At 34.8% G+C, this 19,201-nt stretch overlaps 1 protein-coding gene and 1 non-coding gene across 3 annotated transcripts in view; one reads left to right on the plus strand and one right to left on the minus strand.

Moving 5' to 3' along the window:
• Window positions 1-19,201, minus strand: part of PPA2 (inorganic pyrophosphatase 2) — a 90,007-nt gene that overhangs the window by 21,247 nt on the left and 49,559 nt on the right. For both annotated transcript variants that reach the window (XM_047091431.1, XM_047091430.1), the window contains 2 exons: window positions 6,245-6,372; window positions 3,333-3,418 (listed from right to left, as the gene is read on the minus strand). In XM_047091431.1, the coding sequence (XP_046947387.1) occupies window positions 3,333-3,418; window positions 6,245-6,372 (214 nt within the window). The remainder of the gene's footprint in view (window positions 1-3,332; window positions 3,419-6,244; window positions 6,373-19,201) is intronic.
• Window positions 7,357-7,460, plus strand: LOC124521420 (U6 spliceosomal RNA). Its single transcript, XR_006964515.1, has one exon. It is a non-coding gene; the product is annotated as a U6 spliceosomal RNA (small nuclear RNA).

Here is a 19,201-nt window from a genome sequence, read left to right on the forward strand (position 1 = left end):
GAGTCTGGAAAAGTAGGTCTAGACATATTAATACATAGAAGAGTAGGATTGGATTCTATGATCAAAGGGAGCCACGACAAGTTTTTAAGCAAAAAATGACAATCACATTTGTATTTTTCAAATATAATTCTGACAGTACCACAAAGATTTATTAAACAAGAAAGGAGTTGCAATATAAAACAACTGAGTAAATAAATGACAAGTAACTGAATCAAGTAAGTAAAACTGAATTAATTATTAAATTAAAAACTAAATTAAAGAAACCCAGATGCTCTAGAAGAGCATCTGAGAATCAGCCAAAATTTGAAAAATTTAGATGGGTCAGAATAGATAATGGTTAATGAAATAAAATAAACTGGCAAAATGAACAGTACATTTCTGATTTCTTAAAAATAAGGCAAATAAGCCACGGCTGAAGAAAGAGCAAGAGGGGCTGAAGAGTAAAACTCAAACGGCAAAAAACTTTATTTCTCCTGCAACACAGTGGAAAGTGACTTTAGGGAAGAACAGAAATAATGAACTTCTCTGTGTTAAAAGAATGTGTAGCTTTCAGAGTAAATATTAAGCAATGGGAAAAAAAAAACCCAAAATAACAACCAAACCTCTTGTGAAGAAGAGGATTACTCAGAGTATCAATTATAGAATTTAATAAATGCAGGGATCTTGGAAGCAGAAGAGTAGTACTAGATTTGAAAAACAACAAACATCTATTGGTTTTAAAATATTAGTCAACAATTTGCTCCAAGAGGTATTCACTGAGTGGCTAGCACATGTCAGGCATTAGGAAGAGAAAGATGAATAAGGTATCCTTCTTCGTGTGCTTTTGAGGAAGCTACGTGCTAGAGGAGGAGACAAATTCATAAACCACGCAGTTAAGAACTGGTAAGCGTAATAACAAAAGGACACAGGGAAGCAAGGAATGCACAGTATAATGGCAGCTTGGCTACGAGGGAAAGCTTCCTAGAGAAAGTGAAGTCAAAACTAAATCTTAAAAAGATGAGGAAGTTAGCTAGTTCAAGAAATGAGAAGATAATCATGGCAAAGGTAACAGCATGAGGAATGGCCTAGAGGTCAACCAGAGCATGGTGTCAGTAACAGTGTACATTTTAAGGAATTAAGAGGAAGAAGCAACTCATTAAGACAGGACATAAAAGCTACTATGAATACATTTTTACAATCAAGTGGTGATAAAAATAAGAAAAAATGGCCAAAATAAATTAAAATTTAAAGATTTTAACTTTAAATTACCTACATGAATAAAATTTATACCCAGAAATGTATACCCTGAAAATTTTTAAGCTAAAAAAAGATTTATTTTGTTGTATTCTCTGAAAAGACAGAAGTAGAATATAGCTGGCAAGAACATTAAGTCTGGTATCTGGCTTAAATGGTGGCTCTCCCACTCAGCGTGACCTTAGATCACTTAATCTCTATGTGGTTTCAATCTCGTCATGTATAAAATGGAAACAATGATACACATCTTACAGGATCGTTGTATTAGGTAACACATACTAAACACTTCAAACTTGCAAAATAGTACAAAGTTCAATAAATGTCGACTCCTGTTGTTAACGTAATCCTTATCATCACCTAGGAGGCTACAGCAAAATGACTCCAGAGAGTAGAAATAAAATTACCCTCAGAGAAAAGGTAATTAGTCTCAGCACAGAAGGAATGACATCAAGCTACAGAAAAACTAAGCAGAGGTAATCTCTACCTGTGTAGCTGAGGAACCTGGAAAACACACAGGCCCTTAAAGGACTGCAAAAACTTTTCCAAAAGTATCATGAGGAAGAAGATGAAAGCAAACAGTGAGCAAATACTTCTTCGGACAGTGAGAGACCCTTTTTACAGGAGCTCACCACATGAATGAATGACTTAGAATATCATAAAGAATAGCTCAGTCTACTAATTACTAGGATAGTCAGGACTAGAAGACATTCACTTATACCCAGTTTTGTTAATAAATTGTACTACTTAAATTAGAAATAATCACTTGATTTTAAGACTCTGCTAAAAAAAAAGGAGTGATCTGCCTAAGTGGTTAAGAAGAAAGAAAGGAGAAAATCAAGGAGTTGACAATGTTACTCGAGCTTACAAAGAAACACAACCTGAAGGTTAATGCCTAAGCATTTGTGTCATAGGCAAGATGAGTCTCTTGATGACATAGATAAAATATATCTTGAGACTAATTCTTTACTCCATGTGATTACTGTATTCTAATGATTTCTTTAATGTCTCTCTTGATTCCCAGACTTCATGCTCCAAAAGGGCAGAGACTCTATTTATTGTAGTCACAGTAATAGTCCTGGAACCAGCACACTCCCTGGTCGCAGATCTTCAAATCAGTGTTTGTTGAGTGAATGGCTTCCCAATTTCTCCTGATTCGGAGAAGGGGACAGTGGAGTTGGGTACTCTACAGGATGACACCTGTGTTTGCTTTCTGTAGTTAGGCTTGCCAAAAGTCAGTTGTTTTTGTTTCTAAACCTGTTTATAAGAGCTGTCTTTATTACTATTTCATAATTTAAGCAGTAATTATGCTTATTGAAAAAGAGGATGTGGAAAGAGAACTGATTCTATGAATACTATGCAGACCCTAAAAACTAGTAAGGCTAAAAAGCCTCAATAAAGGTGACTCACTATAATAACTTGGTGTCAAAGTAGATGTGGGTAAGAAAACTGTAAAAAGGTTAGAAAAAAGACCCTTAAAAACCTATGAAGGTTTTTAACTGTAAGGAGTTTAAGAATTAGAGGATCTTATCTTGGTTTTCTATTCTATATTACACTAGATTATATATATAATCTATATGGAACTTATATAGAAAAGGTCTTAGCCCTATATCCAAAGATAAGTGAGTACACATTTAAATGTTTTAAAATAAAATGTTTGAGTTACATCTGTTACTGTTGTTTGATTCCCTGTAATCAATCAGCTAGTGACCCAGATCATGATGGATAAAAAGGCTTTGTACTAATTCATCAAGAAATGATGTGGTGTTTACACATAAACAACCATGTCTGCACATTGAAAAATCGCTATTTATTCCCTCTTTGCACATATCACAATGTATTATAATTAAATGCCTGTTTACTCAACAATATCCCCCCATTAAACTATAAATCTTTTGGGAAAAGGGACCATGTCAATTCCCAGTTTCATGCTGTCCACCCAGCACTTGGTAATGCTTTCCATATTGGTGTTTCATGAGTATTCTTTAAATGAAAAAGAATTGTAATTCTCTTTTTAAAAAAATCAAATTGAATAGTATTATATGGCTGTTTAGTACCAATTAATAATAAAATAACATTACATAGAAGAGACAAATCCTTACCAATTTATAGCCCCTCCATCACACTTCTTCATAAGCAATGCTTTCCAACATTCATGAGTAGATTTAATAACTTCAAGAGCAAAGGCCTAATTCCAAACCAAAAACAGATATAAAGATCACATCACCGTACTAACATGGAACTATTATCACTATGACAGCTAATTTCTAAGAACATGAGCTCTGGAGCCAAGCAAACCTGAATATAAATACTGGCATCCTTATTCACCAGCTGTGTGACTTTTGAGCAAGTTACTTAATCTCACTAAGTCTTCATTTATAAATGGAAGGTAATAGAGATATTGTAATTTAGGGTTGGCAAACTAGGGCCTATGGGCCAAATTTAGCTCACCAAAACACCATTTTTATAAATGAAGGATTTTTTTGTTTTTTGTTTTTAATGTTTACTTTACTTCTGAGACAGAGAAGGAGGGAGGGAAGGAGGGAGGGAGAAAGAGAGAGAGAGAGAGAGAGCATGCGCGAGTGAGCGAGTGCAGGGAGGGGCAGAAAGAGAGGAAGACACAGAATCCAAAGCAGGCTCCAGGTTCTGAGCTGTCTACACAGAGCCTGACATGGGATTTGAACTCATGAACAGCAAGATCATGACCTGAGCTGAAGTCGGAAGTTTAACCAACTGAGCCACCCAGGCGCCCCTGTAAATGAAGTTTTATTGAACACAATCATTCATCTGTGCATGGTTCAAGACTGCCTTAGCACCACAATGGCAGAGGTTAAGAACTTGTGACAAAGACCATATGGCCTACAAAGTCAAGATGCCACACCTAATCCAAAAGGCCTAGCTGTTGAAAGGATAAATAAGTTGTATGCAAAGTGCTTAGTCTAGTCCCTTGCTTGTAAGGTAACCATACACCTATTAACTTCATCATCATCAAAACTATAGTCTAACTGCATAAACATGTTCTAAAGAACATCCACTGTCTAGAGGTGGTAAACCTCCTTAACATTTTCAATTATTTTTTTCTTAGTATAAACTTATATGGTGTCTGAAAATGCAAAACCAATGAAACACACACACCTCTTGCTAGATATCTATCTAGCAAGACCATCTAAAGGAACACTTGTTCTGTTATTCTAAAGCAGCAAATTCTTTTGATTTTTTTTCTCCTTGCTATTTTTTCTTAAGGAGAGTCCTTAGATATTAACTAATTTTACTAGCTCTTTTCTCCTTCAATTACAACTCAACATATTACAGTAAGAAATGAAGAAATTAAAGAATCTTTGGAACCAAGATGTAATAATAATGAGAAATCTTCTGAAAAAGAAAAAAAAAGTTTTCTCAGGTCTATTGTCATGTGACATAAAGGAGAATGGCTAAATGAGGTGATATGGGGAGTCCCCCTTAACATATGATACAAAAAAGCCAATTTGTTGTCAGGATAACACAAGGAAAGATTTTTAACCAAATCATTCGGGTAATTATGATTATTTAGAATCACTTTTCCAGCACTTGCTTAAAGGAGTCAGCAGGAAAAATCTAGATAGCACAGGAGTCACCTTTTCAAACATGTTAAGGAGATACAACTTAATTTTCCTGAGTTAGGCACTACATTTTAAACAGAAGTGGTAAAAAGCAATGCCTAAAAATGATTATTTTCTGAAACCAGGTTTATAAATAATCTAGTCTTCATTCAGAAAAGAATTAACATTTATCAAAATCAAGCAAAAAAACAAAAACAAACAAAAAAAAAAACCACCCAAACCATACTCTGAGGCAATAAGGAGCCATAAAAAGTTCAAACATAAATTATAACATATTATAACATATTTTTAGAGGAAAAAGACAAAAATTAATTTATCTTATAAATCTTAAATATTTATTTTTAAGAGTATTTAATTGAAAATAATAGTTTTATATCTACATTTAATAAGTCTTAGACAAAGCCCTCAAGATGTTAAGGGTTCTTTCGATGCGCCCTTTTAAAAAATACTAGGTTAAGCAATAAATTCTTATATAACAAGATATTTATTATAATCTGTAAGTTTCCATTAACATGGCTTACCTTACTTACAAAACATGTTTTACTTATTAGTATCCACTTAACTGTTGGTGTGTACTGTGTGTAATTTATATGGTGGTAAAAACTTTATTTTTTTTAAATTTTTTTTAATGTTCTTTATTTATTTTTGAGACAGAGAGAGACAGAGCATGAGCAGCGGAAGGGCAGAGAGAGGGGGAGTCACAGAATCTGAAGCAGGCTCCAGGCTCTGAGCTGTCAGCACAAAGCCCGACATGGGGCTCAAACTCACGGAGTGTAAGATCATTACCGGAGCTGAAGTCGGACGCTCAACCGACTGAGCCACCCAGGTGCCCCAGTGGTGGTAAAAACTTTAAAAAAAATATATTCCATGCCTTAGACTTAACATCCTTAGCCTATTTTCTCCATTTGTATCACATGAGAGACACTTCATGGTAACTTTGTGGTATTCCAACAGAAAAATTCTATTACAGTAGGATAATTTAAGTGCTTTCTTAACTGTTAAACAGCTTAAGTCAGTCATGGTAGAATGAACACTTAGAAGAGAAGCCTCTTGGGATTTACATTAATGGTAAGTTAACTTTCTCCTCTCCACAATAGTAAATGGAAGGTGGTTTGTCATACGTAATATGCAGACTGAGACTGATCATGGAAACCCTTCGTTTTCTGAGATGAAGGAGATATCAACAGATAAAGAGATGAATCCAGATATTTATCAAGACTTACTGCTTCACTTAGAGACCTCCTGAAAAAAATCCTTTAAAATAAATTTGACAAAATAATGTCCTTAAGTATTCGAGTCAGTATAAAGCATTATCATGTTATATACAAATATTCACATAAGAAACCCCCAAAGGTGAAAGAAGTATTGTACAAGTATCACAAGGCATATTTTAAAATAAAGAGTATCATCTTCACCTTGTTTTTGAATTCTCCATTAAAAGCAAACTGGTTTTCTGGTTTTCCTTCTGGCACCTTATAAAATCTGAGCCAATTAAGCGTAGCTTCCAAGTAACCTGGTTTGTACTTCTTAACATCATCAATATCTGCAAGTGAAGAAACAAAATACTTTGTTAAAAACTGAAATTCATTCCTATTAGTGGTAGAGCACTGGACTGAGGGAGTCCACCTTTGTTGCTAGCTAGCAGCATAATCATCATGTATCAAACCGCCTCTGGACTTGCGGGTTTCTTTCATATGTAAAACACTACTCCTTCATTCTACAAACATTTCTTAAGCACCTCCAGATGCTATGTTAGGTACAGGGTATAAGCAGATGAAGACAACAAAGTTATTTTCCTCAAGGAGCTCAGAGATTCCAATTAAAGGAAACAGACAACAAATAGCAATGAAGTGAGATTAAGTGAGATATACTTAAGGACTGACGTCATTCTGTGAGCAACGGAGAGTTTAGAGTAAGGTAAGTTACATCAGGATCTGTGTTTTAGAAATATTAAGCTAAAGGAATACGGAAGATAAAGAGAGAGCAGTCCCCAGAAGAAAACATACTAAAGTCACATGAGAAGGGTTCACTCACACACACACACACACACACACACACACACACACACACACACCAAATACTGAGTTTTGTTTTGTTTTTTTGAGAGAGCGCGAGCAGGGGAGAAGGGCAGAGGGAGGAGAGAATCTTAAGTAGGTTCCACACTTAGAGTGAAGCCCAACGTGGGGCTCAGTCTCACAAAAGTGAGATCATAACCTGAGCCAAAATAAAGAGGCAGACCCTTAACCAACTGAGCCCCCAGATGCTCCAGTAAGTTTCCCATTATGTGTCAGGCATTGTTCTAAGCAGTGAAATATAACAGTAAACAGAAATAAGCCCCTTCTCTCAGTTTATACAATAGGAAGAAACAGACAACAAATAAAGAATATACAAAGTTAAGTGGTGAAAAGTCTGATGAAAAATAAAGTAGAATATGAAAGAGAATGCAAACAGGGCAATTTTAAACAAAGTGATATCTAGATGGCTCAGTTTTTACATTCATTTTCTATAATGATTTTCAGAATTTATTTTTAGTTCTACTGAAAACAGCTTAAAAATTGGAATGATAAGAAAAGATTAACATGGGCCCTGCACAAGGATGTGACACAAATTCGTGAAGCATTCTATATTTAAAAAACAAACAAACAAACAAACAAACTTAACCATCACATTCTGAGCATATTTAGTATATTCATTTAAATATAACTGGAAACAGTACCATATTAATAACAGACTCCTCCCCAAAACAGGTCTCCAAGAAATGTAACCGTTCCAATAAATACCAATTCAAAAAATATGGGAAATAACTAAATGAAAGAAGTCTTTACTCACCACCAGACTGTGACTTACGGGAAACAATATAAAATGACATGGTAGCACTCGAGAAATTAGAAAGGTATAACTAAAAGTAGAAGATGACACCATGCATTCGGATAATTTAAAGATCACTTGGTTTCAGACTAGCTCATCCAACCTTGTGGGAATCCCCAAGCACTAGGCATGATAGGGAAAAGTAAGCATTTTGCAGGCATGAGGAAGACAGGACGCCTGCCTTTTGCCTGTTCTGAAAAGGTTTGGTAAGAGTTACATATGCCTCCAGAAGCCAGATGTTTTGCTTAAGTGACGTAAGTGTGGTAAGGCATGTAAAAATGGCAGAAACCATGGCAAACAAAAGACTGCGTATATTGCCTAAGGCATTCAAATTTAAAATTTTATAATACATCAATGGGCCACACATCTATCTAGGGTAATTCTGGGACAAACAGCAGAAATATTATAACTAAGGGAACAAATAATCACTTGAAACTGAACACAGGGCACACCTGCTCTATTAATCACAGTAAATACATATTTATTAAGTGGTGTAAGATGTTTAGGATAACTAAGTCTAAAGATTAAGATATTTTTAGTAGTATACATTGTCTAAAGATTAAGATATTTTTAGTAGTATACATTGTATCCTGAGTCATAGAGTTCTTTGTCATGCCCAAAATAGAACACTTGATACTTATTTCACCTAATGCACATTGATTCCTCTTTAAATTCTGACTTTCTACTTATCTAATTAAAAGTGCTTCTTTCTAAAGTGAGCTTTCTATTGATCATTTTCCTACATTCTATATTTTTGCAAAATCTCTCCTAAATTAACTACTACTACTGAGTTCTTCCAATGCATTGTCTTCTTAAAGGGAAAGGAAATCTTTTAGTTCACTGAAGGTGAACAACCAGAAATGTAATTTAATCAATGTCCAAAATAAATCATTTTCTATTACTTAAATTTGACTTATGACTTTATCATTGTACCTTACCAAATCTACCGTTCTCTGTCCCAATGCATAGACTTTTTTGTTTTTTGTTTTTTTTTTTAAGGTAAATGTTTTTAACTCAGTGACTTTAAAGGAAAAGCTTAAGGAGAAGCCAGTATCTATCTTGGCTTAGGCGGCTTTCTCTTCAGATATTATAAAGCGAACTTGGTAAAGACACCAATAACAAAAACCCCAACAATTTAATAATGCCCAATAAAACTCTGCAGACATAAGTGAAATGTTTCTATTCTCAATTAGAACCTGGAATAAAAGCTGTATTCTCTCTCTCTCTCTCTCTCTCTCTCTCTCTCTCTCTCTCTCTCTCTCACACACACACACACACACACACACACACAAATCAAAATAAGCAACATTCAGAAAATCTATCAACAGCAAATACCTCAAGCCAAAAATCTTATATCAATACCAATAGTCAATTCAATTACTCTTCTGAAAATATGAAAAATTACACCTATAATCTAGAAACTGATTTACAGTCTATAAAAAACTCAGTTGTTCTTTATAAAACTAAGAAGAGTAAGTATATTCATATTAAACATAAGAAAACTACAACTAAGAAAATGTACAAGATTTGCCAAAATTTATCCAACACATTCATGGTAGAATTAGTATTATAAATATAAGTCTTCCATGAATTCTTTTCTTCTACACTGTACAGCTATATTGTCACTGGTTTTATTTATATTAAAAGAAAAGCAAACCCTGACAAACTTAACAACAGAAAACAAACTGAGGGTTGTTGCAGGGGAGATGAGTGGGAGATGGGCTAAATGGGTGATGGATTTTTTTTTTAATTTTTTAACATTTATTCATTTTTGAGAGACAAAGTGCAAACAGAAGAGGGTCGGAGAGAGAGGGAGACACAGAATCTGAAGCAGGCTCCAGGCTCCAAGCTGTCAGCACAGAGCCCGATGCGGGGCTCGAATGCACAAACCACGAGATCATGACCTGAGCGGAAGTCGGAAGCCTAACCGACTGAGCCACCCAGGCACCCCTGGGTGATGGATATTAAGGGGGACACTTGTGATGAGTACTTCGTGTTATCTGTTTAAGTGATGAATCACTAAATTCAATTCCTGAAACCAATTTTACCATATATGTTAACTAGAATCTAAATAAAAATTTGAAATGTATTAAATAAGTAAATGAATGAATGAATGAATGAATGAAAGTGTAGATGTATTTTTTAGTTTTCTTTTTTTTAAATTTTTTTAATGTTTATTTATTTTTGAGAGAGAGACGGCGGGGAGGGGGGAGGGAAGGACAGAGAGAGATGGAAACACAGAATTGGAAGCGAGCTCCAGGCTCTGAGCTGTTGCACAGAGCCCTATGCAGGTCTCCAACCCACAAACCGTGAGATCATGACCTGAGCCAAAGTCGGAGGCTCAACTGACTGAGCCACCCAGGTGCCCCTTTAGTTTTCCTTTATTGTGGTAAAATATACATAAGGTAAAACTTGCTACTTAATGTACAATTCAGTGGCATTAAGTACATCCACAATATTGTATAACCATTACTATTCTCCATTTCCAGATTCCATTTTCATTAGATATATTTTTTTAGAATATATATTAAGAAAAGGAATTCTCTAGTAATGATTTATACCCATTCTTGGAATTAACTTCTTATGGAAGTTTCTACTATAATTATACAATGCATTTTCTTTTAATATTTATTTATTTGAGCGAGAGAGCACATGCACGCAGGTGCACGTGAGTGGGGGAGGGGCAGAGAGCGAGAATCCCTGATAGCGAGAAGCCCTACACCAGGCCTGAAGTCAGGAATCTGAGTTCATGACGTAAGTCAAAACCAAGAAGAGTCAAACACTTAACCAACAGAGCCACCCAGGTGCCCCACAGTGTATTTTCAAGATGAACTAAACCAACAATAAAATCAGAATAATCTAAAAGAGTTCTATTATATAGTCAATCAATTTCAGTTTGTTTTTAACTACAAATCAAGCTCTTTTAAAAAACTGAGATCTACCGTATCAACTCCCTGAATGATTAACAGACTTTCCACTTCCGTAAAATATTTTAACTGCTGTCCATAGTGGTCTGTATGTTGAGTCTGGCAGAAAACTCTGGAAAGAAGTCCACACTTTGCTTCTACCAGTTAAGTTTTAGCTTTATCATGCATCAGGTATGTTTATTCCCAAAGCACTTATGCCAACCGTATCGGTGGTTGTAATTATGAGATTTATAAAATATTATATAAGGCAGCGATTTTACCAGTATAAAAAATTATTTCTATAAAATTGACTTCAATGTTTTGAAAGAATTCAATAAAACAGTTTGCTAAAAATATCTGCTGTCAAATTAGGCCTGAGTAAAAAAATAGTTAAAGATGAGGAAAAAAAAAACATACAAATCCACAATTATGCATGTAGATTGCTCTGCATAGTGAGGAAAGAGGATTTTAGATATGAAAGGTCAGGGACAGCCTCTGATAAAACTTTAGTAAATTGTTATTTTTTTAATGTTTGTTTACTTATTTTGAGAGAGAGAGAGAGAGAGAGAGAGAGAGAGAGAGAGAAAACACAAGCAGGGACAGAGGCAGAGAGAGAGGGAGAGAAAATCCCAACCAGGTTCCATGCTCATTGTGGAGCCCAATGCAGGGCTCGATCTCACAACTGTGAGATCATGACCTGAGCGCAAATCAAGAGAAGGATGCTTAACCGACTGAGCCACCCAGGCACCCCAAGTTTTAGTAAATTCTGGGATGAAGTGTGGGAGCAACTCATTCAAATATCTAGAAGAGGCGAAGTCCTGGGAAGAAGATAGGAAGTGCCAATATTCTGAGGTATGATTGTGCTTAAAATGGTTAAGGAAGACAGTAAGAAAGCCCTGTATTTACAGCAGAGTGAAGAAAGAATGTTAGGAGATGAGATTAGAGAAGCAAGCAGCCACAGGCCAGTCACAAGGGACTCTAAAGGCCATCCTTTTACTTTGAGATAAGAAGCCATTAGAGGGTTCTGGGTCAAACAGTACAGATTAGGAAGATTGCTCTTACTGCTGTGTAGGGAAAAGATCATAAAGGAAGAAGTGGAGTCAGGAAATCCAGTCTCTGTAGATGAAATACAATGAGGGCCGAATTAATGGTAGCTGTATGGAGGTGGTGACAAATGGTCAATTTTGGATATTTTTAGAAAGCAGAACTAAAAGGAATTACCAAAGAAAAAAGTTAAAAACAAAACCCAGTAAAGATCAGACCTATATAAAATTTAAAGTATCAAAGAATGAAAAAGGAATAGCTGGCAACATTAAGTAACAATTTAAATTATAGTACAATCAATTAAGCAGTCACCTAAATATTTATCACTGTAGTTTTTTTTTTTTAAGTTTCATAAAAAGGTGTCAAATGGCCGACAAATAGTGTACAGCCATTATTTACTTTATAACAAAGTGGTTTCCAAACTTGAAAATTTAATTAGAAAAGATTAAATGGAGTTTACTTAAGAGAATTTTTATGTTAAAACTGGAGATTTAAAATTTATAAACAATCATAGTTCTATATAAATTCACTAGAAAATTTATAATTTCTTTATTAAATATTAGCTTTAAGGAAAAACAGAGAATAATGATAAAATATAATGACAAATTTTAAAGTTCAATTTGGCTTCTCCAAATCTAGTACTCTCCAGTTTAATTTAGTTTTCCTTGACTAATTTTGATTTAGGAATTTACAAAAGCAAAGAAATTAATCTAAAAATATCTTAGTCAAAGCCTATCATTCCATCTCTGTAAACATTAGAGGATCATAATAACACTTTACATTTTTTAAAAGCAATCTTTGTGACTTAGCTTTTCCTTCATCGGAGACAGTGGTATACCTTCCATGTAATTAGGTTTCTTCTCCATATAAACCAATTCATTTGTTTTTAAAACCTAAAAGAATGTCACAAATTGTGATCTATTAAGCAAAAAAGAAAAAGAAAGTGGTTTGTGAATTAAAGTTTCTCCTGTTCTTTTTTAATTAAAGATATACTCTTACAGCAGGGGGAGATTCTAGTCACTTCTATTTTACCCAGACTTCAGAAATAAATGATATAAAAGAGGCGAACACTCAAACTGGTAAGGTTCATTTTATACATACCGCCCATCAAGAATGAAAAAGAAATACCTAAGGTATGAGATCTTTTTAATCTAGAGATACATTAAAGCACTAATGGGCCTAAAAAATGATTGTGAATTAAAAACAAACAAAACATCAAGAAATTTTAAGCATGAGAAAATTATGACAACACACTTGGTAAGCAAATACAATAAATCTACAGATTAACAATAAAACATTTTAAATAACTCTCTTGCCTTCCAAGAAACAACCATACCCAGTCCCTTCAACTTTTTGTATAATTAAAAATAGAATATTGAAAAAAAAAAAGAAAAATATACTCTTTTGTTATTTATTTAACAAAAAACTTTTTGGTCCAAAAGAAAATAAAAACTCTAAGAATATTCAGAGAACAATGAAAATAAGAACACTCAAAATTTATAAGAAGAAATTAGGTAAATTAGGAAAAACATCCCATTTGGAATCAGCACTAAGTTCAAATTCCAGTTTTGGAATTCATATACTGCATCACCTTGGGAAAGGACATTATTTTGTATATTTTCTTCCATAAAATGTAGAAAATCTAAGCTGTTGTAAGGATTAAATAAAGCAATATATTAAAAATAATTTAATAAAAATAAGGGATCATATCATTCTTAAGAAATATTAATTGTCATCCCTCCAATCCCCTAAAACCTTTTCCATGGAATGTAGACAAAGTTATATTCACAGGAAAACCTAGGGCCTTACATGCTTTCATCTCTCAAAAATATATAAATAAACATGAATTAATAATTTAGAAAATTACTGAACATTCTTACATTAATACTGACAGTTATTTTATGTTTAATGTGTATGACTCTACTGAGAAATCAATGCAGCCAGGCACAGATATACACAATATAAATATGCCCTAAAAATAACATGAAAGGGATGTGGATATACATGCACACAGATACACATGCATACTTAATCCTAACAGTTTTCTATAAACACATCTATTCTTACGGTAAAGATGGGGCCTCAAATGCATTTGTAAATAATTTCTTATGACAAATGCATTTACCTTTCTTTCTAGTTCTCATAAAGTGTTTTCATTTCTATTGTGTTTAAATTAAACTTAAATAACCACTTTTTAAAAACAATTGGAACAGAAAGGAAGCAAATACATAAAATTCCTTTATTTCTGAAATGAGACTCAATTCAAGTATATTAACCAAATTATCAATAATTAAAAACAATGCCCAACTTTATGAAGCATTTCTCTTCACAGAAAACAGAAACTTCTGTCAAAGATAAGCACTGATTTCATGTTTCAACATACAGGTTAACCAACACCAAGATAAAGAACATAAAAAGAGAAAACCAAAAATACTCAAAAACAAGATAAGCACCCTGTAGACTCAATATGGGACAAAAATGTCTGTTAGGCAAAAGCAAGATGGCCATATGATTTATTGCACATACTAGAATATTTCTGAGACTCCTAATCAAGAGGAAAAACAGCCAACAGAAATCAATCCTGAGACAACCCATGCAAATGAGGATTTTAAAGTAGTTGTTACAAATATGTTCAAGGACTTTTAAAAACTATGGTTATGATTGATGAACATGTGGAAATCTCAGTTAAGGAAGAAAAAAAAAGCCTAAAAAACTATCAGAAAAAAAGAACCAAATGAGGAAGTAAATGAAAAGTCAGATGGGTTTAATAGCAGCATTTGGATATGGCAAAAAAAAAAAATCACAGAAGTAGAAAATAAAACAACAGAAATTATCCTGTCTGAAGAACAATAAGGAATAAAGACTGAAAAGACATAAAGAGAGCTTTAGTGAACTGTGAGACAATAAAAAGTGGTTAAAAATATGTATTAGGAGTCTCAGAATGAAGGTGAGAGAGAATGGGATGAAAAAAATAATGGCAAATAATTACGCAAATGTGTAAAAACATGAACGTACAGGTCTACAAAGTTCAGTATATTCTAAGCAGGATAAATATAAAAGAAAGGATACTACTTAGTATATCAGAGAAAAATTGCTGAAAATCAAAAATGAGAAAATCTTTAAAATAGTCTCAGAAAAACAACATATACTCTGGGTAACAACACATTAACTGCTGACTTCTCTTCAGAAACAGTGGAGACCAAAAGAAAATGGAACATCTTTGTAAAGATCCCTTCAACTCAAAATTCTATATCCAGTGAAACTACACTTCCAAAAAACAGGTCAGAAAAGACAATATCGGATCAATGAAATGGAGAGAATTCATCACCAGCAGAACTACACTACAAAAAATGCTGAAGTCGGGGAGCCTGGGTGGCTTAGCTGGTTGAGCGCCCGACTCTTGATTTTGGCTCAGGTCATGATCCCAGGGTTGTGGGACTGAGACCCGCGTTGGGGGTCAGCACAGAGCCTCCTTAAAATTCTCTCCCTCTGTCTCTCTCTCTAAAAATTTTTAAAAAATAATAAGCTATAAAAAAATGCTAAAGGATTCAAGTTGAAGGTAAAGGACACCAAATGGCAACTACAGATTTTCTGTTTCTGTTTTTCTGTAATAAAATCTATGGGTATGGACAAGGCAAATACGTGGGTAAATGTAAATGAATATGTGTATGTGCGCGCACTCCTCTCCTGATTTCTTTAAAAAAAAATTTTTTTAATGTTTTTATTTATTTTTGACAGAAAGAGAGAGAGAGAGAGAGAGAAAGAGAGCATGAGCGGGGGAGGAGCAGAGAGAGAGGGAAACACAGAATCCCAAGCAGGCTCCAGGCTCTGAGCTGTCAGCACAGAGCCCCACGCGGGACTCAAACTCACGGACTGTGAGATCATGACCTGAGCTGAAGTCGGATGCTTAACCGACTGAGCCACCCAGGTGCCCCACTTCTCGTAATTTCTTTAGAAGACATTTTATTATTTAAGACAATACGAAACAAAAGCACAAAGAATGGATGGAGGTTCTGGGAGCAACTGGCTCTCTCCTACAACTGCCGGTGGAAGCACAAAGTGACACAGCCACTTTGGTAAACAGTGTCACAGGTTCTCATGATATTAAGCATACAATTATCATCTGACCCAGTAACCCTATTCCTAGATATATCCCTAAGAGAAATGAAAACCTATGTTCACACAAGAACTTGTATATAACTGTTCACAGCAACTTTATTTGTATCAGCCCGACTGGAAGGAAACCCAAATTTTCATTCAGTACATCAATAAACTGTGGTGTTATCTATACAACGGAACACTATTCAGCAATCAAATGAAACAAAGCATACTGATTACACACAATATGCAGGAATCTCCAAAGCATTATGCAAAGAATAGATATGTACTCGTAACAGAAATGTACACACGACTCTAAAGAAACAGAATAGCAGTTGTTGAAAAACTCCAGAATTTTAAGTATAAATATTTTCTCCCTCTAAAATAAGCTATTGTAATGGAAAAATTAGTATTAAAAACTTAGACACGAACCTAACATAGAATATAACAAGATCTTCTTAGTAATCTGTAGAAAAAAATTAAAATGCTGTTGTTATCTGGATTATTTCCACCAAGCTACAACACAAAGGGAGGGAAGCATATCATCAGCTGTGGATTTTTTGTTTTTATTTTTAGATAAAAACCAGTAACATAAATGTAATGCCATATCTCTTTGCTCATATTATTTAAAGGGAAGAAGATACTAGAAAATGGCCACACGCTTGAAATTTTGTCCAAAGGCGGCAAAAAGAAAAAGGAAAAGGTAAAAAAAAAAGAGTTTCAAATTCTATGGGATTTAACCAAAGGAAATAATGCACAAAGCTCTCACTCCAGCACTATAGCTGCTGCTCTCACAGAGCTAAATATGTGCACAACAGGCCTCAAACAAAATCTGTGGGAAGCAAGAACATAACGTTTTTAACGATATCTTACAAGCATTCACAAGAAACAACAGCTCCATTCCACAACACTCATTATATTTTCTGCATCACAAATAGAGGCTCTAGCTCAGAATTAATAGTTTGAATACTTTCAGTTTACTCAGATCTCTAAAAGATTTTGTTTTCCACACTGGTCTGCACATCCATGCTTCATAGTACAGTCTGATGAACTTAGTAACCCTCATTTTATTGACCTTTCCTTCTCCATTACCCTTTTCTACTAATTCTACTCTTATCAACACCTGTACTAAAAATATACATGAATATCATGAAAAATAATGGAAATTAACACACAACAAAATAAGAAATACCAAACAAGGTAATTCTACACAGAGGCCTATTTGTATTGTATCAGAAAAACCTCCTGGAAAAGACCTTGGTAGATTTTCTTCCCCCAAAATACAAATATTCATTGCCATTTCACAAGAAACTTTATGACCAGTAAAGTGAAAATCATTCGGGTGCCTTAAACACAGCAGAAATTCAAATAATTTTTCTAACCTGATTTTAACTGGAAGCATTTAACAGAATGCCTAAAAACTCAGGTTTGGGGTCAGACAGACAGACCTCCAATGAAGTCCCAGCTCCATCATCTAAGAGCTACCCTAGAAAACTTAAAAATGTGCCATGTCCCCAAGAAATCTATTTCGTAATCCTTTAATTTAAACTGTGTTTCCTTCAGCACTATCTTTGAAGACAATTTATTTAGGTCTTTCCACTTTAAAGGAAAGCTGAAAATAATGAATTAAAAATATTTCCGGGGCACCTGGGTGGCTCGGTCGGTTAAGAGTCTGACTCGGTTTCTGCTCAGGACGTGATCACACGACATGATCTCAGATTTGTAAGGTTAAACCCCGCATCAGGCTCTGCACTGACAGTGTGGAGCCTGCTTGGAATTCTCTCTCCCTCTCTCTCTTTGCTCCTTCCTCTCATTCTCTCTCAAAATAAATAAACATTTAAAGCAAAAATAAAAATATTTCCTAGAACAACCAAAATTTACGAGATGGAAAAAATGCTAGGGATCATTTACCGATTAGAGGATAAATTCTGCACCTTTAGAGTTGGGGACAGTAAAGCTTCCAGAGCTTATAAGACTTTCCCAAGGCCAGCTAACTAACAAACACAAGAGAGGATTTTAGAATTTAGGCCTCCTCTACCCTTCACCATACCACAAGAGTATGACTGAAACCTAAAAAACACTGGAAGAGGTCAAGGTTTAAAAAAGAAGCAAAATATTCCCAGTGATGTAATTCTATTCTTAATTATAGTACATTTTACTCAATTTGTCCCTGTTCCTCAAACTACCTCTTCCCACACCCCATCCCTACACACCCATGCCTATTGAAGTACCTATTAGTGAAATCAAAGGAATGAAGATCAAAAAAACCATCCTTTTACTGGGACCTCTAATCATAATTAACTCACTGATGCCTACATTATTTAAGAGCAAAGGGTCAGCACTCCCAGAAAATAACACTGTCCAAGGCCACAGATACATTCAACTACCCCAGTATTTTTCAGAGGAGTGGTGGGATGCAGTGAACAGCACAGGCTCTGGAGACCAACTGGATTCCAGGGGCTCCATGTATGACTTTAGACAAGTTACTAACCAAGAATTCCCCCTCCCCAGTGCCTCAGTTCCTTAATCTGAAAAAAAGGTAGGGGACACACTATCACATTTTGCCTGAGCTTATGTAAATAAGCTAAACAGATATTCCAGAAGAAACACTCAGCATAATTACTAAACATGCAGTAGTTGTTACAGAAATGTGAGAGCATTTAGGATGACAGTGGTGATATACCAGCCCCCTTCCGGGCCAACGAGTCCATGCACAGAAAAGCAAACTGAACTCTATTCTTGCTGGTTCTAAAGGATAACACAAATATTTTCCTTTAAGATTTCTATGCTATTCTCTGTTTTTTTCTCCCTAAATAACAGTATTAAATTGTGTTTTAAAAAGTAAGGAAATCAAACACCATGTAAATTTCCTTATTTTTAAGATCATAATTGCATGGACACTAGGTGTTCATTCAGCTAATGAAAATTTGAGTCAAAGAGAGTTGGTTTTCACAGGTTTATAACTGCCTTGAAAGACATTGAAGAACTATACAGTTTTACATGACTTTAAAATTTCTCTAGGGGCGCCTGGGTGGCTCAGTCGGTTAAGCGTCCGACTTCAGCCAGGTCACGATCTCGCGGTCCGGGAGTTCGAGCCCCGCGTCAGGCTCTGGGCTGATGGATCAGAGCCTGGAGCCTGTTTCCGATTCTGTGTCTCCCTCTCTCTCTGCCCCTCCCCCGTTCATGCTCTGTCTCTCTCTGTCCCAAAAATAAATAAACGTTGAAAAAAAAATTAAAAAAAAAATTTCTCTAAAAGTAAGCTGAAATTCTACATATATGAAATACAGATAAATTCTGATACTTCTAAGATCAGTACAGTGCTGGCCTTTGAAAAATTCCCCAAAAGTCCTCATTTTCAATAATTCCCTTTTTACTCATGTAATTTATTCATCCCAGAATGTATCTAAACCAATATAATTGTTCTGATTTCAATTTTTGTTTTCTAATTTTTTGTTT

Source organism: Lynx rufus, unplaced genomic scaffold (assembly GCF_022079265.1).
Source record: "Lynx rufus isolate CCGP_SWC_20201006 ecotype Redwood Valley unplaced genomic scaffold, mLynRuf1.p SCAF_3, whole genome shotgun sequence".
Classification (NCBI taxonomy): Eukaryota; Metazoa; Chordata; class Mammalia; order Carnivora; family Felidae; genus Lynx; species Lynx rufus.